Consider the following 22352-nt stretch of genomic DNA (forward strand, 5'->3'; position numbering starts at 1 on the left):
AAATAACAATAAATGATAAATTTTTAGGTTGCATGTTGTGTAAATGTTGTGTCTCAAATAAGAAATACTTTGTCTCGATGGTAGAATTGTTACAAGGGGATAATAGTGGTCGAGTGGTTACTGTCTTTGGAGGTATGTTGTCATAGTTAATGAAAGGGAGAATAACATTAGCTGAGTGATTGTTGTTACGGGATAATAATAGTATTGTTGTTGTAAATAGTTGCTTTCACTGGTGGAGATTGGTTAAAGAGGAAGAAGGGGGCTTAACACATACTTTTGGTGTGCATAATGTAAGTGGTTCCTGTCATGTTTCAATGGAGAATTGGATACACTGTCCTTTTTTTTTTTACTTCTAACAATTGATGCCTCTTTTCTTCGTTTAACATGACATACATATTAGAGATGCAATGCAAGTAATAAAGTAGATTTGAAAGAACTTCAAATTTCAGGCTTCCTTACTAGACTATTCTTGGCTTCATGATTTTGACATCTTCGAACTAACAGAAACCAGGGTCCTTCCTTTGAACCAGACACTCGGTCCTTCCTCACAAAGTAACTACTTTAAAATAGCACTTTTAGAAAGAAAAAAAATAGATACGAAGAGATATACATGGTTTGGTGTCATAACTGTTACTATTTGATCCTCGTAATGGACATCATAACTTCTATAGTCTTGTGAGGAATTGTCTCAAGGCAGCAATGAGAGGAAGAGGATTCTCCAAATGGGCAGCATGCCCACAGTTAGGAATCTCAACAACCTCGTGTATGTCATTCACTTCTTCAAGTTTACTCCCCAGGCCAGAGTTTATTGCATTCATCATTGCTTGAGCAATTTTCTTAAATTTCTTATCCTTCTCTCCGTGCATGATAAGAAGAGGTACTCTACAATTCGGCAAATCTTCCCACAAAGGCCTGCCATGCAGAGAAATAGCAAGAGTTAAATAGACAAATCATCTGTGAATTGTGATGAATAAAAACTAGATTGTTAACATTTGAGGTTATGTAGTTTCTCAATGATGGAAAACACTTCTAAAGCATTTAAATGCCCAATTCATCATATGGCACATGAATCCATATTGTGTATAATTCAACCTGCTTTTAATGTGACCAAAAACCCTTGAATTCTTCCCTATTTTAAGACGAAAAAAATGAAGGCTGGTCTAAGTTTTGTTTCTGGTCACTGACCACAACTTTCAAGATTTGTTTGTGGCCAATTCTCCGTTCATGTATACAGGTCTCTATCCCCTTTTTTCCCATGTACAGTCCATATTCCCCCAACTGTCTTCTGAAATCCTATTGTCAGTTCCAGTATAATATGTTTTCTGCTTTTTTTAATTAATCCTGACAGTTTTTTTACTTCAATACTATGTAGCCATTTCTCTTTCTTAATTATGCTTTAGAGAGATGTTCTTATTTTTTTGGTAATTGTGTTTAGACTGCGACTTTTGATTTTGGAGAACTTTTTTTATTATTATTATTTATGTGAATAGTATAACTATAAATCACTGGTCTTGTACCAATAATCGTTGGCATATCATCTGGTGATCGACTAATGATTTTTTAGTCGTGCATGGATAAGTTAAGGAATGAACAGTTAGTTAAAGGTTAATTAACTTACGGATGCCTTCCTATGCTTAATCCAGACAGCATCTGTGCAAGATTGTGTACATCATTATGCTGCAAGCGACTGGCATTGATTCGATTGAAATGAGGATGGCTTCTTAAGCTGTTTGACAAAAAACAGTTGATACATTGCAGAAGAAATAAGTTATTCAAGTATAGTAAGATAAGCAAAAATCACTGATCTGAAGGTAAGGAACAAAGAGGTAACCTTTTCCACATCTCTCCTGCATACCAGGAGCTGAGAAAAAGCTGTAAACCATGTGCAGTGACCGAACGTGCTCTTGAATCATCTTTAGCTGCACGAATTTTTCTTGCCAACTTATCTTTTAGTCCAGGGCTTGCAGATATTAACACAGCTCCCTTTATCTGCATCATAAATGTTCAAATTGTTTGACCAGTGGTCATAAAAACATCAAAACAAAAACATTGAATGTCACCACTATACCTTACTGCTAAATCTCAGTGCCATATACAATGCGATCCTTGCTCCCATTGAATACCCAACTAGTGTAATTTTTGCTGGTGCTACATGATGAATTAGTTTATGTAATATATCAGAAATTATCTCCAGCGACAACGATGGTTCCTCAGCAGCACTTTTTACACCATGTAATATCGATTTTCCATGACCAGGAAGGTCAATTGAAATGCATCTTGCTGATTCAGAAAAGGTCTTCATGATAGTAATCCAGTCTTCACCACTTCCAAGAAAACCATGAAGAAATACTAGTATATTGTCCTACATTAACCAAATCTGGCAAAGTCAGATCTGTATGTTAAGGTCCCAAAGCTACTTGGAACTAACTATATATTTAATGTCATGATAATTCCAAGAATTATAATCAACAAACTAAATGTAACTATTACTAATATGTGAGGAGACTTCTTTACTTACATTTGTTTTAAGACCAATCTCACAAACTTCAAAAGAACAAGATAAATTGTTATGCTCTACATTCAATTGATACCGACAAACTTTCTCCTCAGCTATAATATTACAGATGACATTCTGGTCGACTTGAAAATCACGTAGTAACAGACTAGCATTTTCCACAGATGCTTCAACTAAACCACTATGTGGATTACGACCAATCAAAAGAGGATCAAGCGTTATGTCTTCTTTAAGCCAACGGTAGGTTCCTAGACCATGAGCAACAGAAGGTGCTTCCTTAACACCGAACAATTTGAATGTATTTGATCTCTGTATTTCAAGATAACTAGAAAACTGAGTATAAGCAGACAGACTCAAACTGCTTTCAAATGCAGAACTGACAACAGCCATCTTCCCAAGTTGGTGCGCCCATTGTGCAATTAACGCTGCATTCTCAAATCCACCAACAACACTTGGCTTGATAACCTAAGAAATCAATATAAAATTCTAAATTAGACAAAGAATTAGCATTTATATAGACAATGGGTCAGCTTATATTTTATTTTATTTTTTAAACAAGCCAGCTCGTATTTTTCTAATTCTGAATATTGAGCAATTTTTGCCAGGGGTCACAATGGTCAAACATTAGCACGAGAAGCATGTCTCTGGCTCAGCTAGTTGAGCTCAATCTATATCAATATATAATAGGAGTACCAAGTTTTGATGTAGTTTTTTCTTCTAATTTTACCCTTCATCTAAACTCCTTTATTTCAATTTAACCATTCTTTACCTAATTAAATAATTGAATTTTATCCTAATTTAAATTTTGAATAAAATCTTATCTCATCTTTTAATCAATCATAACAAATCAAATCTAAAATAATCATATAATTCAAATTTGATTTAAAAATATAGTAATTGAAATAAAAATAATAATAGAATTGTGTCTACAATTTTAATTGTAATTTTTTTCTATGGTGGAGGTTGACTGTGGTCTTCATTCGAGAAAAGCAGATAAACGGGCATGTCGGTATCCGTCTGCATACTAGTAATAATAATAACTGCTTAGTTTGTGGTATACCTATATCATAATAAAAGCTAGAGATTATGGATAGCACTGCAAAACTATTGTGGTTAACTCGTCGTATGAATCTACAGCCTTCCTCAGTCCTGAATACCTAGGCATATAAGTTGGCTATAATTATCTCAATTCTACAGAAAAGAGGCATTTAATTTTGATAATCTAGTTTTTACTATTCGGATTTTGTAAGGAACATAGTATCAGTACCAAAATGAAGTAAAGCTACCCTACTCCATAACATTCGACGGGGATTATTATTTACTTACAACAGCAACTATTCCTGAATGAGTAAACTTCACTAGCTTTTCCAGGGGATTTTCTTGAATTTTATCTATGGTTTCATCTAGGGCAACAGGTAATCCACTTTCTTCACAGAACTTGAGAATATCATCTTCATCCTGAACAGGTTCCTGCAAAGGGGTAATTGGAATCAAGTTTTAAATGCGCACAAACATGTATTATTAAGAAATAAACTCATGGAGAGTATAAAGAATACACAACTTTTTTGTTGACCAATAAAGAATATGCATTTAAAGTCCAAGAATTATAGAAAATGTCTTATGTTCTTATTTACCTCAATATACTGCAGGTTACAATCCTTAACCAAAGAGCCAAATTTCATAGCTTCCTCAAAAGTCCAGTTTCGATTTGCATCTGCACGGATGATAATGTGGCAACCAACTTCCTTTCTTACTTCTTGTATTAATGTGGCATCTTGCACTGGATCCCGACAACGTGCTACCTGTATAGCATTTTAACATATTGGCGTTCTATCTTCCCCAACAAGTGTACTACGAAATGTAGAAGAGATATTATATCATGCAGAAACCAAACAATGAGAGACTAGCTCACCTTCAGCTTAATTGCAGAAAATCCTTCCTTGACTAGTGCGGCTGCAACTTTAGCTACTTCAGCTGGAGATTGATTTGAATCAACTAGCGCACAAATCTGAATTTCTGATGACCTTTCATATTTGTTGTTTTCATTTTTTGAGGGATGGAGTATGTCCAACAAGTTAGAGCCTTTTGAATCCGCTATGGCATTGAGGATAGCCATTTCCAAACCACATCTTACACTAGGAAAAATTGAAGATGGCTGCATGACAGACAATAACAATGTAAAAAATATATTGGTTATGTTTCTAACATTTTGATATGTTATTATCAAGGAAACAGTTCTCCTAAGTTAACATTTAAACTAAAATGTCACTGGTGCTCATTAAGGAAAGTTCCTACTCAAATCTGTACTAATACAATGTCAAAAAAGGACAATCTTAGACGGAGTAAACCACATGAGATTAGAAAGCTTACCAAGATGCCCAATTCATTCCATATCCAATATGAAAATGAGCCCTTCAATAGAGAGAGTAAGCTACTAATATCTACTTGTTCCATGACATGTGTAAGAAACCTAAGTTGATATTCAGCATCTACAAGATTTTCTTTGTGGGTCTCAAGGGGGGCAACCTGCTTGATGCCAATAATATATCAACAGGTAGTGGTAGATAATTTAAGAGAATTTACAAGAAAATGAAAAAGGAATTGAATGGTAAAAAAGAAAGAATCGTTGCAAACAGAGACAAGGGAAAATAATTCAAAATTGAGGACCCGCTACCCACCTATATGGTTAATTTGGTTTGAATGGATAGCAGTTAATCACTCTTGAACTAAGTAAACCACATGACTGATTAGTGGGTCGCTCATTCTCCTTAGATCATTGAGTAAGTCCAAAAAAAAGTAAAAAAAATACTGTCAACACTCAATGAAAACTATGTAAATTTTTCGCCTTTTCGATCAACAGCTTTAGAATGTAGTAGAAAGATCCTCAAGCCACAATGGTTAGGCTATATGTTTTTATTTTGTATAGAAAAAAGTAGGGCATCTTTGGTGAGTAAACATTTTTTGTTTTCAGTTTTAATTACGAAATTGTCACCTTATTTTCCATGTTTTTTTTTTCAGATTTGTTTTCATTGTTTCCTATACAAATATTTGAACACAAAAAGAGTGAAAACAATGTGACAATTTTGTAATTAAAAGTGAAAACAGCAAACAATTTTTCAAATCAGATCCTAAGATGTTAAAGTCTTCTGTTTGTTTCTAGTATTCACATTCAAACAAACCATTAAAGTGGCTTGTGAAATATACCACTGCCCCGTATAGTTATTTCGCCCTCATACTTAAACAAAAACGCTGAAGTTAAACCAGATATGAAATATTATGTACAGCAACAGACAGATACGAACCTCCCCAAAACCAACACTTCCATCTTCAAGAATTACAGATAAAATAAATCCTTCTCTATAAAATTCTTTACAATTATCACCAACAGATGCTGCTGTTGATGGGGAGCTTAATGCAAATCTGCCACAGAATCAATGCATACAATCCAAGGAAAAGAATCAAAGGAAATAAATATTACCATCAAATCCTGAAATAAATAAGAGGGGATTAGAATTTCTGCATTATGTAAAAACTCACCTATATTTTGAACACTCTATTTTATGAATTTTGTATATACAGAACTCATCATTTATAGAGCATTGATTGAAAGGAGCTGAGAGGAATCTTATGGTGTCTTGTGCGGTTTGGAAAGCATTTTTTTTCAAAATACTGGGTCAAAATATAAGGTGTCAGCATAGAGGTAATAATTCATAAACTCAGCAAAAGCTAGAAAAACCATAACCTCTATCAACCTGTGAAAATTGGCATTGGCATTAATGGAACTCTCAATTTCAACCATACAATCCATCTGTTCATGATGAGCTACACAGAGTGCTTCTTCGAGTTCCGCCTTTGTCTTCACATGTAAATGTTTGATACTGCAAGTTTATTGCATTTTTCAGGAAAAAGATAGAATTGGCTCAGCATGGACTAAGAATATAAGAAATCATTGGTTAGAGTATGAACAGACGATTTTACTTGTACTAGCTCTGATTCAATGACAAACCTCCCATCCTAAAATTCTCTTCAGAATTAAGGTTAGAGTAGAATCTAATGATGTCCTTTGCACTACCCCCAATTCAGTAACAAACCTCCCATAGGATCCATTTCCTGGACAAAACCCTCTCTACTTCTATCAATTCCAACTCTATGAGAAAAAAAACTAGCAAAATTAATCCTAGGTTTTCTTCTCCAACTAGTTTCTTCCTGCAGGATCACATCTTCTAACTCATTTGTCAAAAACAAAACTAGTCGTTCCTCCAAACAAAGCATCCTCTGCTATAACTTATCAAGAGTGTCCACTAGGATGACCGAACTAAAGTCATAACTTTAAGAGTACCTCAAATGTCTACAGCTATTACTTCTACAACGTAAATTATATAACAATCCATTACAAGTACGTTTTATAGACCAAACTAGAAAGACCACACTGACCCTTCGTCATGGGCATAAAGCAGGTGTGAGTAACACAACACCAAGTTTTGCTTCCACTAACGACCGCAGAAAAAGAGCAAAATAAAATAAATACATTATAATATTCTAACTTAATGTCTTCAGCTTTTCCTAGCCAAAAAAATGAAAGATAAAATAACTAAGTGGCACTAATTACATAAATAAGCATGCAAATGAAGGGAAGGATATGACATATAGTATAATCAATATACAAAATCATTTTCACAAAATTTATGTCAAATATTTAAATTAGTAGATATGACATAAAGTATAATCAATATACAAAATCATTTTCACAAAATTTATGTCAAATATTTAAATTGGTACCTATGTGCCAAGCATAGCTCACGAATCGAAATGTTGTGAGAGGTGTAGAAATATTGATGCAGTATACTGCGTTCGACTTTATCTGCCAAGGGAAGAACACTGAAAATCGCACCTCCATGGTTATTAACCACAAGAATCGTCATTGGTTTGCGCAATTTCCTAAAAATTGATATATTTTCAGAATATTACCTAACAATCTTGCAAATATAAGTGACAATATATAGCTTTATTTAATAGTAAGTACATCAAGAAAAATAATTAATCTTGCAAACAATTTCCCTAAAAACTTACATTAAACTCTAACGGATCCAAAATCTTCTTAAATAGAGGCATTTTCATATTTCGCAGATGTTGAATATATTTGCATTGTCCTTACGATAAAGAATCATTTTCTGTGTATTTAACCTAGAAATCATTCAACGATTTATCTCCTGTACGATTGTGCATATTCCATTCTTCAAAGAGTGCTAAGAATAACAGGTAAAATTAAAATCAATTTATTCTCTTTATAATCTTATAAATTTCTACGGTCATTAAAAAAATTGTCTCATGGAGGCAAAACCTACTTTTTTATGGGTACAAAATCTAAATTATCAACTGTATTTATGCATACAAAATTACTTACAAGGGAAATCCCCCATAGATACGTACATGCATCTGCCCCTAATAAAACCCGCAGTATAACAGGGATGCATTCAGTTTGTTTCTTGCTTTTATTTTCAATGCATTTGTTTTAACCAATAATTGCAAAACTATCACTTTGTTTCTTGCTTCCATGCACCCAATGATTTTCTCTTTATTTTCTAGCTTGCTAGCCGTATGAATGTGTTAAGTTAGAGAAAAGAGAAGTATAATTTGGTGTAAGCCGTGTGCATCAAGTATCAACTAAACAGAGAATATTGATACAAAGTAATACATGGATCCAAATTATCTTAATTATATGGGTAGTGTTAACTTGTGCCCTTAGGGCACATGTTAAGAGACCTAAAAGGAGAAATATTTTATAAAATTTTGTGCATTCAACTCATTAAAAAGTTAAAGATTAAATGTATTGCACACATTCCAATGAGTTATTTCTATATTTGTTTCATTAACTTGTGCCTTAAGGGCACAAGTTAACATTTCCCTAATTATATTAATCACAAAATTTGGTTCATTACTGCCTGTACAATAATTGTGACTATCTACAAATCAGTAAAATATACAATAATATACTAATAATTTCCATTTCCAACAGAACACATAAACAAACATAATAGGCTTAAATGTGTTTAGTCTCTGAAAATATCACAATTTCAGTTTGGTCCCCCATTTTAAAAAATATCCAAACATGTCCATTATATATTTTATTTTCCTTAATAAATGGTATTGTGCACATGCGGAGTCCTTTGAGGAGACTGTGATCCTACAAGGCGTTTTATTCAGTTGACATTTTGATGGCATGGCCTCTATGGCTTATCATCTTTTTGGTGTGGTAGAAATTTTCAAATTTGATCACATATTCCACAAACCCTAACATAATACTCTCCAGGCTCAAATCACATGTGGCAAGCAATGCAAATTGCAACTAGTATAAACAATACTAACCTAGATATTCACCAAAAAAAAAAAAATAATACTAACCTAGATCAACTATAATATTGTGGCAGGAGGTCAATGAAGCTTGATTTGCATCTACAATGGTGCTTCATTGACATCACCTACTAGAGCCCCACCACTCAAAAGTACTGGATTCTTCCCTACTGGGATTGCTACCAGCTGTCACAACCACAACACAAGCCTCTTTGTTGCCTGCACCCACAACTATTGATCTTTTCATTGGCAATTACAAACTAATACGCGTTTTGAAGAGATTATTTGGGTTTCTCTTATGACATTGTTTAAGTGATTGAGAGAGCTTAAGAAAATTGTTTATGACATTTCTGTAAGTTGTTTTTCAGCTTGTTTGAACAAGATCTCAAAGATAGCTTATAATAACAGCTTACAACTTATAAAAAAAAGTTTAACCATATTCCCTAGTTGATTATATAAATATTTTATGCATAAGTGTTTATATGTTAAGCACTTATTTAATAAGTACTTCATTAAGATGTTTACCCAAACACACCCAAATAATCTACTATTTTGTTGAAATACATGGCCACAGTTTTTATTCACGGGGACCATAAGTAACAATGGTTGGAAAATCCTTCTTAGCATGTTTTATGCCTTGTGATATGTGGGGACCATAGGAATTTTTGGCAGTCATGTCTTATAATTGGTCTTGACCCAGAAATTCAAACTGAATCATCCCATTTTGATTGTTGTGTTTGAGCTAATACTCAAGATTTTGGTTGAAATCCTGCTTCCAAAAAACGGCATCATGGAAGTTTCAAAATAGATGTAGCTAATGAGAGTTTCCAACCATCACTGTGGTCATCACAACCACGTGTAATGTTGAGTATGACGAATGTCTCCACAAAGGATGTCGATGTGAATTTGCGGTGATATAACATAACAAACTAAAAGAGACAATTCAGTACGCAAAAACAATTTCTGAAGGACTTGTTTGAATTTCAAAAACTTAAAAAATGGGGACCAAAAAATGTGGTGATATTTTGAGGGATCAACAATATATTTAAGCGAATATAAAAAATCTAAGAGAAAATTCGGTAAAGATCCTACCGCTGGTTCAAAATTGCCAGACCATTTGTATCATGCAACAATGAAATATCTCCAATTACACAGAACACCTGAATGAAATTATGGAGTAAAAATAATGTTAAGAAGATAAAGTAAGAAATGGTATAATACTAAAGCAGAATATAAACGGTTAAACAATTTTTATAAATATAATTCTATGGCACTAATAGATAAAGTGGGTACGACTATGGATGCCAACAAGCGCTCTTGATGTGCTATGATGGACTCACAACTATACTCCATTATCAAATCCTCCATTTCATCCATCTTTGAAGCAAATCTTTCATGCTTATTCCACTTGAAGACTATTTGAGAGCAGGCTAAGTTTCTAAACACTTAAGAAACCGAAGGCCTTTATGGGGTTATCCAAAACATCATGGGTGTCAATGTCACTGCCCCAAGATATTTGACTATTGTCAACCTCGTATGGTGAAAGTTCTTAGGGCTCTATATGACATCAATGTATTAATAGGACACCAGCTTGCAGAAACTTTCTTAAAGATTTTATGTGCCGACATGCATGCACCAACTTGAGGTAGATAATCAACTTTCTTATAGATTTTATGCCCTATGAAATTGTGGTGTTATAACTGGGTTGCCATACATATTACATCAAATCTAGTTTTTCATATAAAAACAAAACACATTGAGGTAGACTGTCGTTTCATCCGAGAGAAGGTTAACTTAAATCATATATCTACATCCTATGTCAGGGCAAGTAAACAACGGGCAGATTTGTTTTCAAAGGCCTTGAGTTAAGTGCGTGGGGAATCTATGATCTAGCTTGAGGGTGAGTGTTGAGAATTATTATAATAAGAGTCATTAGGAATTAGTCTTGAATTTATGGGCTCGGCCAAATTTATTCTTATATATTACTTACTCGACCTAGTAATATAAATATGAGGCCCACACACTGTAGTGTATCCCATTACATTCTTCTTATGTCTCTTTCTCTCTTTCTATGGGTAGGGTTCTCAAATACTATTTTTGTATTGAATTACAAGTCTACACACGATCCAAGAGTTTGCACCCTCTTTCAAATTTTAAAACCATATTGAACCCGTTACATTACTTAAACTCTGATGAAAATCAATTTCAAGTAAGATGGAATCAGGTCAAGACATTACAGAAAACAAAAACATAACTGACAGAAACAAAAAAGAGGAAAAGTAAATTCAGGTCATTCTTGAGACCAGTAACCTCCCATTCCCATCCAATCCCACACTCAACTCTTTCTTAACTTCTCTCTCATCCAACCTTCATACATTACCTAACTGACTTGCCACGTTGGCAGATTTGTTAAAAGGTTTACCCACCCACTCATATTTCTCATGCAGTCTTCAATAACAGTAACCAATCCTCTGCTCCTGATTGTCTTCTTGTAGAAAAATAGTTATTCAGAAAAGGACATATCCCAAACTTTCTATTTCCTCAAGACACATGAGTCAATCAAGAATACTTCTTTACTATAAAAAATACCTATTTTAAACTAATAGAATATTCCTCCAAGAGACGGTTAACTACAACAACCAGCAGCTAACATATGTAAAATGGGTGCTTACAAAATTATAAGTGGTTACCTTTTTGTTGCATCCTACAGCAAAACCAATGGCCGTGCTAAGTAACCCATCAATACCACTAGCTCCCCTGTTAGCAGCCACCCTCATCAAGGTAAGTGGTAAGTCTGAATTTAGCATAAGAGATGCAACACTATGACCGTGTATGGGCCCACTATGTCCATACATATCTACATCACGAATAGGCATACTGTTACCCAGGAAAAGAGCAGATTCAGGGGAAAGAGCTTTTGACATCACATGTGCAACATAAGGTTCAGTTAGGGAGGACTCAGCAGTGATCTGAAATTGTATCTGCCATTCAACCTGCAAATTAAAATGTCTGAGAGAAAGCTTACAAGAAAATGGCTGCAGCTCTATCCTATATCAAGGCACGATAAACAGACAAACAGAAACCTCAACAGAACGTCACTTCAACAACATTTTAATAAATACCGACTCTGGTAGAAATATTTTTATGTGGCATAAATTAGACAGGTTACTACAAGAATACATCGGATTAGCTGTAACAAGTAAAAAGTTCTCAACATTATCAGAACAGGAAGTAACTTTCGTTGATTGAAATAAATACCATTTTACTCAGCAACTGTAGGCAAGTGCTCCATATGCTCCTCGAATGTGGAAAAGTAACCTTAAGTAAGCAGCCCACAAAATCAAAAATGGTAGTTTGTATCCGATGGGTTACAATATGTGAGGGATCATGACGAAATGGATGCTTGTCAACCATAATATATGAAGAAGGAGCACATTCCTCAAGAATTTGACAGATTCGTTTGCTGGTTATCCTGCTTCCCATCTGGACCAAAAATACACAAATGTAGTACATAAACAACTAGTTTGTGGCCGAAAATGTATATGACAAGAAACAGAAATAAATATAAAGAAGATTATAGACAGAAATACATGGAGGGCACAAAATAGACCAGTGAATAAGTGATACCTGAATAACTACATCAATCTTCAACCAGCTCTTGACAGAATCTGAGAGAAGAGCATGATCAAGATTATCGACAAAAATAAAATTTCTTTCAATATCAGAGAAAGAAGTTAAAAGCTTTCTCAACCGCAACCCTGACAAGATATCTGCTACAACAGGCCACTGGAGGTGCTTAGCCAAAAGAAGAGCAGCCCACATCTCATCCTCTGAATGGATTGCACCAAATAGTAGAAGACCGTTGTTGGCTCTTTGAATCAGATTTAAAACTTCAATCATTTCACCACGAGCATTTATACATGGATGAGACAATTGCATATGAATATACTTGGTAAATGGATCAGCATTAGTCATCCAGAAGTCTAATCCTTTTAAACAGCTTGATAACCAGCTGAGGGGGCTGCTTTCCAAAGGCTCTCTGAAAGGGCAGTTAATATGCACGGGACCACACGGAGAAGTAGTTGCCCGATGTACAGCAGAATCAAGAGTAGTAAGTACTATCTTTGCAGGAATCTGATCTGTTGGTGCAGGGAGATTAAAGAAAAATCTCACAAAAGAACCAAAATGGTTCACCTGATACGTAAGTTCAAAGGAAACCATGTCAAGAACCACCAGAGAAAAAGGTTAAGCTGCTGGGCAAAAACAGGTGAAGGGTTTTTGTATAATAAATCTTTAACACAAACCAAGAAGAAAAGTGAAACATAAGAACGCATCCAAGTTTATTTGAGTTTGAAGAAAAAAAATATATTTCAGATGCCTTTATCATCTATCCTCAATCTATGGTGCACAAGCAGAGAATTGCATTCCATTTTCAGGAAGAAAAAGCATCCAGAAAACAGTTTGAGATCAAACATTATATATCAACGTAAAACGGGAGAATCATGTCTATTGAAATATAAATCACAGAAAATTAGAAACTAATGCAAATTTATGCTGATTTGACACAATAAATGCATCTTGGAGATCTCGCCTCTCCCTTGACCCCCGAATTCAGCATTGTATATAAGTATAACCACCAGTGAACCAATATATTATAATACCCATGCAATGCACCACAATATATAAGAAATTGATGGATCTAACCTGATCAATTGCTTGGTTTGCCCCACAATCCAGAAGCTCTGGCGGTCGATCAGCTGTGAGTAAAATAAGCGGCACAAAATCTTGACTTGCCTCCACAACCTGACCATTTTTATTACTCAATTAAAGTGGTCAAAATTATATTTGTATCTCAACTATCGTGAGCTACATATCCTTCAGGTGAATGAATAATACAATTAAAGTTGATGGAATCATAAGCGACATGTTACAGAATCCATGTATTTGAAATAAACACAGAAAAATATTTTATACAGACATATATACAAGGATTTACACCTATCCTAACAGTAAAGTGTCCCACGTTGGATGTGGTATCTCAATACACCCCCTCACGCTCAGGACTGGACATCTAGAGCATGGACAAAAGCAGGTGGTCCAATAACAACCTATACGCATAGGATTAGACATCTAGAGCATGAACAAATATAAGTGGTCCGATGAATGAGAGATCTAGGATATGCTAAAATACCATCTTAGAATTTGGTAATTAGGCCTAACTCTATGCAGTCAATCTCAATAGGAGAGCATAACATCAAACCCCAAAAAGGCTATAATGGTATAACAAGTAGCGGTATGGCCGGTATGTCTAAGTTCAGGGAAACAATGCAAAAATGTATACCATACACATAAAAAACTCAAACTACACACAAAACTAGACATATAGATAACTAACAATCAAAGTTCATTGTTACTAATATTCAAAACCAATATAAAGCAAATAAGTTTTAGCTTCCCACGCTTAAAATATTGAGCATCTCTTTAAGGATTTGGTTGGGAATGTGATGTTCCCATAATGAGCAGAACAGAGAGGGATATGGAGGCATGTTATACTGTCAGAATACAAAGCTGGGAACAGTAGCAGAACATAGGGAGAACATGAGCAGAACAGAGGAACAACCTCTTTCAGTCCAAACAGCCTGAACAAAGGGAGCCTGCGCAGAACATAACAACCTGCACACAAGAGGAGGGCCACAGAAAGTCGAACAAATGATCACTGGAATGTCCCAAAAGGTGGAGGGCTGCGGAGACAAACTGTGTTTGACTGTTTAGGAGAGGAAAACAAATGAGAAGAGAGGAGATGTATGAGAACCCTATTTCATTGTCGTTTAGGATTTTAGGGGGAAAATGACCAAAATGACTATAAAAAGAGAGGGAGCGGCTCTAAACTGAGGGCATAATAGGTTTTCAAATGGAATTCACCATTGAGGCTGCTATGGCTACTATTTGCGGTGCTACGTCGGCTCATCAATATTTCAATGCTACGCGGTCTCGTGTAGCGCCTAGGGGCCACAACGTCATACAACAGCTCGATGGTGGCCACTGGGGCGGTTGCCGAGTACATAAACCTAACTCAACATCAAAAGCTATCTCAAGAGATGAGGATTGCCCAACCCTTAAGGATTACTTTGCCTATATCTCAAGTCGATATGGGATCTCAACACCCTAAGCACCATAATACATAGGATCTTCCCATGATTACCTTATTTACAGTATTTCTAACAAATATAAAAACTAAGTGGGGATAGGAACCAGGAAAAAATAAAAATCCGATCCGTCCTAAAATAAATAATGTGAAAAAATCCCATGACACAAATGTTGGAAATTATCTCCCATTTAGTGCCAGATATATTTGTTTTTATAGCTATGATATAATAACTCTCCTTACTTTTCCTTAATAATAGTATATAGTTGATTATACAGAGGGATTTCTCAAGCAACTCGGTAAATATTTGCCTATCTCAATAACGAGTATTAGTGGTAGCTCACAGAAGGAATACAAATTAAATCATTAGAATTAATAAATTATTATGCATTCAAGATGACAAACAAATCTGTAAACTGAAAAATCAATATAATGGAACTCACAGCTGGAAGAAGGTTTGAAACTGCAGTGCCTGATGATGTTATGACTACTGCTGGAATGTGAGAACCTCTTCCATATCCAACAGCATGAAATGCAAGTGAACGTTCATCAAAGCATGAAATACAAGTAATTAATTGGTGACTTGCAGCAGCAACAGCAAGTGGGGAAGATCTAGATCCAGGTGCCACACAAAAATACTAGAAAAAAGAATAAATCAGAATCTTGCATTTAGGGGGAACAGCAGATTTATAATCATTTATCATCATCTCACCGTCAAACCAAGTCGTGCACATTCTTCAACTAAAAGTGATGCCCAAACAGCATTGATATTGGCGCTTCCGTTCAGTGAGTGCGAAAATTCAGTGGAATGATCCAACTGATAATAAAAGACAGACATTAACACGAACAAACTTCAGCATAGTTTAAACATTCTAGTGTTATTAAGGTAAATCCACAATCCACTTCATGAGAGAATAAAATATAAATCTGACGTATCACTAGTAAGCATGTTTTTTATCAAAGAGAAAGTGAAAAGATGCATGCATTTTACGGATGATAAAGTTGTAGTTAAAGAATCAAGAGGAGAAATGTGTTCACAGCAGAACTTTGATGCATACAATAAAAAATATGTATATTTCGTGTACTGCAACCATATTCTGGCTTGCCGTCATTCTCAAGTAGTATAAGCTCAGGAAAAGCCAGATAAATTAAAATTATTTCAATCACTAAGACACAGGAATGTCTTTTTCCAATTATTTTTGGCAGATATACAATGAATACATTAAATAAATGTACCATGTTATTTGAAACAGTGAGGGTTGCTGAAAGCCTGGCACAGAATTGACTAGAAGATGGAGACTCTTTCTGCAATAGAGGTGATCAAAATTAAAGTTGTTCATCATCCAGATGATTGCAGACATTTGCAGATCGAAAATGCGAGAAAAATATGATACCAGTTCCATGATGTTGCTCACACTTTCTGTTCCTCCCCGTGCAACAGTGTTTATGTAGACCTAGCAATTCATTCAGATGAGGAAACAAGCAATACTCAATAATCAAATTGATGCAAACAAAAAATACAAAGATTAAGCAAATGGCTTATAAGAATTAGCATCTAACAAGTCGTTATGACCGATGAAAAAGAAAATCCAAAAGATTAACATGATAAAAAAAATATTAACAACTGCATGTTTCAAGTAAAACTTACATATTATGAAAGAAATGAGCTTATACCCTTGGAATAGATCTATCTTCTACCAAATTGAGTTTTCTGAGGGCAGCTCTTACACATTTGGATTTCTCAGCGCTGGAAGTGGACCAGACATGATATATGACCTACACCGAATGAAATATAATATCAGACACACATACAAGTTCATATATTAGGACATATTTACTCATAATTCAAGAAAACTAAGTATGCGTATTAATTTATATAATGTAAATCCTTAATGTACATGGAATCAACTACAAAATGATGCATTACAAATTTCCTTCAAACTTGATATAAGATCTCAGTTGAGTTCACCTAAACCTTTCTTTTCTAAATGATCGTTCCAAACACATATTGAAGGGAAGCTGTTCAACCGGTTATAAAAAAATGCCCTTCTAACAGCTTTTACTTAATAAATTGCTTGCCCTCTTATAAATCTTGTCCAATTCATTGTGTCTCTCTTTCCTTCGGACCTTATTTTCTATATTATCCGGCACGACTCGTGCCTGGTTTGGCATCTTTCCCAGTCAGCTCACGTGGTTTTCTATAAGCCCGTTGCTCTCCAGCTTCATGCATCGGAGTATTGAGTGATGTCAAGCTCCGTCTCTATTTTGTGGTCTCTTTTTTTAATATCCTATACTTCAAATCCATACTGTGAATTATTTTTTCACCTCTGTTTGTAGGTCAGTAATTTAGTATTGATTATGAAAATCTTTAATACTTAATGGTCTTATGTCTTTTAACCAAAATATATTATAGAGTATAAATTATTTACCTTGTTTTACTAATCGTCGGAATAGCAGTCACCACGCTACCTCTAATCCCACAGTCCCAGTCCCACTATAGCATAAGGTCAGCCACTCCGTGCTGCAGTCCAGGGCTGACAACTATGTGCAGTACAAGAACATTTGGACCAAGCCCATATGATTTCATATAATTCAGCGATAACTCGTAACGCTAATAATAAGTAATAACTGATAGGAACGAAATAAAAATTTATTTATAGTGGTAAACGATCTATTACATTCCAGGTATTCGAGAGATGTGGTGCTCTCCCCCTCAAAATCCTTTTACATAAAAAAGGTAAGCTCTATAATCTCTCCTTACTGGTGCCCCTGGGGCACTAGTTACGGAAACAAGTATAGTAAGAGTTTCTTGGAACTTGTGTAATCAAATATTTAAAAGTGTAGAAAATGTTATTTTCAATTAATAACTTACCTTTTTTTGTGTTCTTCACTAGTGCCCCGAGGGCACTAGTTAACATGACCCTTATAACAAACCATCTCATACATTCTAACTAACTCTCAGTAACCCACTATCTAACTAATTGATTGTGTTACTGTTACCTACCAATAACTCTTAACACTGGTATATACGAAATTAACCAAACACAAACTAAAATATATAATGAAAGCATTGCAAGCACCTGGTTTAGAGAAACTTCGAGCAAATGAAGAGCTTTCCCAAAATTAGAAAGGGAAAAGTTATCCCATGCAAGTGTCATTGTCAGAATAGAAGCACTTTCCATCTCATCTAACTCAATCTGTCGTGACAAAAATTATAGTTTAAATGTCAGTTATGAGACCATCAAACAATATTATAACTGTGGTAATGATAAGAATACATGCTAAATAATTATTAGAAAGAAATGCAACAGGAAGTATAATATTGTTAATCTAATGGCACTATGATACAGATAAAGCTATACCTGGGGGATGAAAAAGCTAAAAGAACCAGCCTCGTGATTAATTCTAACCGAATCATTATCTAAATTAATATCCATAAAACCATAGGCCACTATATCGGTGGAATCAGTTGAGATGAATCTGCAAAAATAAATTCATTCTTTGGTAAGTTCAAAATAAGTAAAATTCCGAGTATAACCAGATACCATCACAATTAACTTATAAATGAAGTTCCATGGCACCACCTTTAAATACATAAATGTTTGTGTGGTCCACTGATATATACGGCAGGAACAACAACTCAAGTTCTGCTAAGATCCAAATCTGATTTAATATTTCCCATTACCCCTTGATCCACCACAAACCACACCAGGGTTTATGTCTCAATGAACAGCAACTATGTATTTGCATCCATTGCTGATTTTTAAAGGTCAGTTTTAACTAATGAAATTAACCTGGGTTGTGTCCTGTACTATGCTTTCATGAGAAACAAATCAGAAGTTTCTACACATTCATATCTTCATTTTTTTTCTCTCACCCATCCAAACCCTTCTTAGTGTCTTTTTCGTCCAAACGACGAGAGGGGAGGGGAAACAACCCTCTTTTGTTTGGTTCATTAAAGAACAAGATAAATTTTAATGGAAGAGAAATGCTAATTTACTTTTCACACCCTTTTTAACATTTCATGTGACATTTTAGTCGATGCATTTAAAAAATTATAAAAATCGTCTTTTCTCCCCTCCAAATCCTCCAATATTGGAGAGGAGCCAAAACTGTGTTACGAGGGAATTTGCTGTCATCCCTTCCAAGAAAAAGAAACCAGACAGTAAAGATTTAATCCCTTCATTCCCCTCCAGTATGCCCTCCACTCACATTCTAATTCTTATAGCCATGTGTCTCCTCATCATTTCCACAAAGAGTCAATAAATATTAACTTGAATCTCTAGCCATCACGGCCAGGGAGAAAAGACATAACCAAAAGAAACAAAGATCCGGTTGAAGTAACAGACCTTTTGATCAAACTCTTGTTTCCAAGGGAAGAATGTACAAAAGAAACTGCAGTACCGATGCCAAAAACTCCACGGCTTCCATTCACATAAAGTGACTTACACGTGGGATCATCCATTTTTTTCGAAACAAAAATCAGAGGAAAGACTTCTGATGACTCTGGTTGACAGCAAAACCAACTCAATGCCTTAGAACTTGGAGGTACCATCACCTAAACAATCAAACGCACACATCCACATAACATAAGATCATCATTCAAACATTTCTTTTCCAACTTTAAGCTGCTTTACACGATCTCACAGTCACAGCATACTATAGAATATATTTCATTATACTTGGCTTCATTTGAAGCTATGGTGTTTTAGATAAAAGGGTAAGATAAATAATAAGAACTTAAATATAATCTACAATAACTTGATAGTAACTTCTCAAAAAACCAACTTGATAGTAACTTAATAAATAAATAGGAAAATTAGAAACTAATATATTTTAAGAGATCATCAAATATATTGTAAGATTAGAAATTAATCCTAGGAAATAAACTAAGATACTCTACTATAATACAAAGATATTATAAGATACTTTATTACTTCTTTGGTCTCATATTAAGGGTTTGTTTGGCAAGCACAATAAGCAAGCTTATAGCTTATAAGTTAATATGACTAAAAAAGACCCGTTTGGCATCTGTCATTTTGTCATGAGCTTACAAAGTATTTTTACCATCTTATAGCATTTTTTGATAAGCTAATTCAAGTAGCTTATAACTTATCTTCTTTTTTTTTTCCTTCTAAATTTACCCCTGTTGTATTAATTCAAAAAATAAATATTAATTAAACATATCTTTTTTTATGTCATTCCATGTTTATAAACTAATCCAACCACTAATTTTACCGAAAACTACAAATTCAATCAGCTAGCTTATCGGTTATCCGTTTTAAGCTAATTTATTGGTTATCCGCTACTTTTTACCAAACAGAGAGGGTAAGTGTATGTTTAGAATGTTTATCCATTTCATATTATTTGTCATTATAGATTACCATTGAATCTTGTTTCACGCCTAACTACTCCACTAAGTGTAACATGCAAATGTAGATGGAATAATGTGAATGAAAACACAACAATATAAAGAAATTTGAGTTTCATGTAAATTACTCCATCCGTCTCACAATAATAGTCTCTTTAACATTTTTTCTTTTTCTCAAAATAATTGTCACTTTAGAATACCAATGCAGCATTTATTATTTTTTTCTATTATTATACCCTTATTTATTGAATTTCATCAAACTTAACTACTCCACTAACTACAATTAATAAGGGTATTTTAGCAAATGATATTAATTTTATCATTGAAATCAACACAATCAATCATTTCCTTAATAACCGTGCACAAACCTTAAACGACAATAATTTAGAGACGGATGGAGTAGTTACTAATTCCACATTGTCACAACACAAATTCCAATTAAAAAGAAGAAGAAGATAGAACTATGGTTGGGCATTGAGATACCTGAAACCTAAGGAATCCAGTCTCACAAGTAGGCGGAGCAAGCTTCAAAATCTCAAGAGCATCCTTGAATTTGTGAAGTCCGTCTTCCAATGTAAGCGCGGGAGGCAGAGTCTTCGTTACGCAGTGCTCGAAAACAACTTCGTCGTCGTCGTTTAGAGGTAATGACCAGTCGAATCTCACTCCACCTGAAACAACATGAAGTTTAGGAAGTACTGTTCGAGTAACTCCAATGGCGAAAGGTGGAGGAGAAGATGAAATGGAGGAATGTGAATGTGGGAAGATGAGAACGAGTGAGGCGTTGAAGGGTGAAGATCGGAGAATTGGTACAGGTAAATTCATGATTGGTTGGGTTTGGAGGGAAGAAAGGAAGGAGATAAGGTATCAGTGACAAATGAAATGAAGTAGTTGGTATTTTGGTACTTGGTAGTCTTAATTTATTTTTATTTTTTTACGAGACAAAAATGTCAAAATTGATAGATGGGATAATTTAACCGAATTTTAAATCTCGACTCCTATGTTTATTCGTGAATTTTTAATATCTGTCAACATTCATCATTGTAAAAAAAAAAAATTAAAGTTGTATTTTTTCGATTTTCAAGTGCGACCAAAACTCACACAATTATAAATTTCATGGATTTAGTTTACTTTAGTGGTAAAATAATAGACCTTAAGTCAAAATGTTAGTTCGATCCCCCGCTAGTGTATTCGAATGGAAGTAAATGTATTTATATTTGTCAACTTTCGAAAAACTCAAAGATATTCTCTGCTTTGAATTGAGACATTGTTATCCCTTTTCTAAATTTTTATTATAAAATTTGTTTTTACATATTTCAATATATTTTTATTTTAATTAAAAAAAGATCACTTATTGTCACCATCTTCGTCTTAAGGAAAAAAACTGGTCACCATCTGATCTTTTATTTGTTGCGTTTTGGAGTCTTGTATGGTTGGTAGTTGGTACCACAACTTGTCCACATCTTTCTCACGTTTTCTGGTAACATAACATTTATTTTTTGGTAAGCTCTAACATACTCCCTCCATCCTATAGTAATTGGTCATCTTATCACTTCATTCATATATATTAAAGAAAAAGATAAATAAAAAAACAAACAAAAAATTAATGATGTATTTTTATTATAATAAACTATGTTTTTCTACTACATATATAAAAAGGCATATATCAATTTTTTTTTTCAAGGAAAAAAGACATGTATCAATTTTGGCAATTAAGATTTAAATAAGTTTTTTTTAATAGTGTATAATGTTGTTCATATTGTAGCAGTGTTGTTCTTATTTTTTTAAACAATACTTTAAATTTTTATTTCAATGGAATTTAATTTATTTATTTTAATTTTTATAAAAATAAATAATTAATATTAGTTAAAAATAAATAGTAAATAAAATAATTCAAATGCAGGTAAGGTTTTTATAAAAAGTTGTGTAATTATTATTTCATAAAAGTATTCAATCCCAAAACCAAAAGGTGT

General features: G+C 34.2%; 1 protein-coding gene across 4 annotated transcripts; it reads right to left on the minus strand.

The window, feature by feature from the left end:
- Positions 1-307: 307 nt before the first annotated feature.
- On the minus strand, positions 308-21272 carry PHYLLO (2-oxoglutarate decarboxylase/hydro-lyase/magnesium ion-binding protein). 4 transcript variants are annotated; one of them, XM_085731480.1, is made up of 27 exons: positions 20866-21272; positions 19361-19569; positions 18374-18491; positions 18092-18208; positions 16686-16787; positions 16406-16465; positions 16248-16316; positions 15724-15828; positions 15455-15649; positions 13571-13669; positions 12494-13060; positions 12125-12349; positions 11557-11859; positions 9959-10026; positions 7295-7453; positions 6268-6393; positions 6053-6184; positions 5818-5935; positions 4886-5041; positions 4428-4670; positions 4150-4317; positions 3842-3985; positions 2519-2980; positions 2069-2362; positions 1832-1989; positions 1619-1726; positions 308-912 (listed from the first exon to the last, which is right to left on the minus strand). In XM_085731480.1, exons 1-27 carry the CDS (start codon positions 21202-21204, stop codon positions 666-668), a joined length of 5091 nt encoding a protein of 1696 aa, XP_085587606.1. In that variant the 5' UTR covers positions 21205-21272; the 3' UTR covers positions 308-665. The 4 variants fall into 4 exon arrangements, with proteins under 4 accessions (XP_085587606.1, XP_085587608.1, XP_085587609.1 ...); XM_085731482.1 differs by having other exon boundaries at positions 16660-16787; XM_085731483.1 differs by lacking the exon at positions 19361-19569 and having other exon boundaries at positions 16660-16787.
- Between the last annotated feature and the right edge of the window lie 1080 nt (positions 21273-22352).

Source organism: Medicago sativa, chromosome 8, assembly GCF_051527215.1.
Source record: "Medicago sativa cultivar Bolivia chromosome 8, Bolivia_mono, whole genome shotgun sequence".
In the NCBI taxonomy this organism is placed as follows: Eukaryota; Viridiplantae; Streptophyta; class Magnoliopsida; order Fabales; family Fabaceae; genus Medicago; species Medicago sativa.

What these genes read in the sequence shown, in the direction of transcription:
- PHYLLO (XM_085731480.1), bottom strand. Translation starts at nt 21,204, where the DNA reads ATGAATTTACCTGTACCAATTCTCCGATCTTCACCCTTCAACGCCTCA. An exon ending in ATAGAGTGTTCAAAATATAG is followed by an intron (nt 5,936 to 6,052) that starts GTGAGTTTTTAC and finishes ATTCTGTGGCAG; the next exon opens with ATTTGCATTAAGCTCCCCAT. An exon ending in GAAGTGTTGGTTTTGGGGAG is followed by an intron (nt 5,042 to 5,817) that starts GTTCGTATCTGT and finishes GGCATCAAGCAG; the next exon opens with GTTGCCCCCCTTGAGACCCA.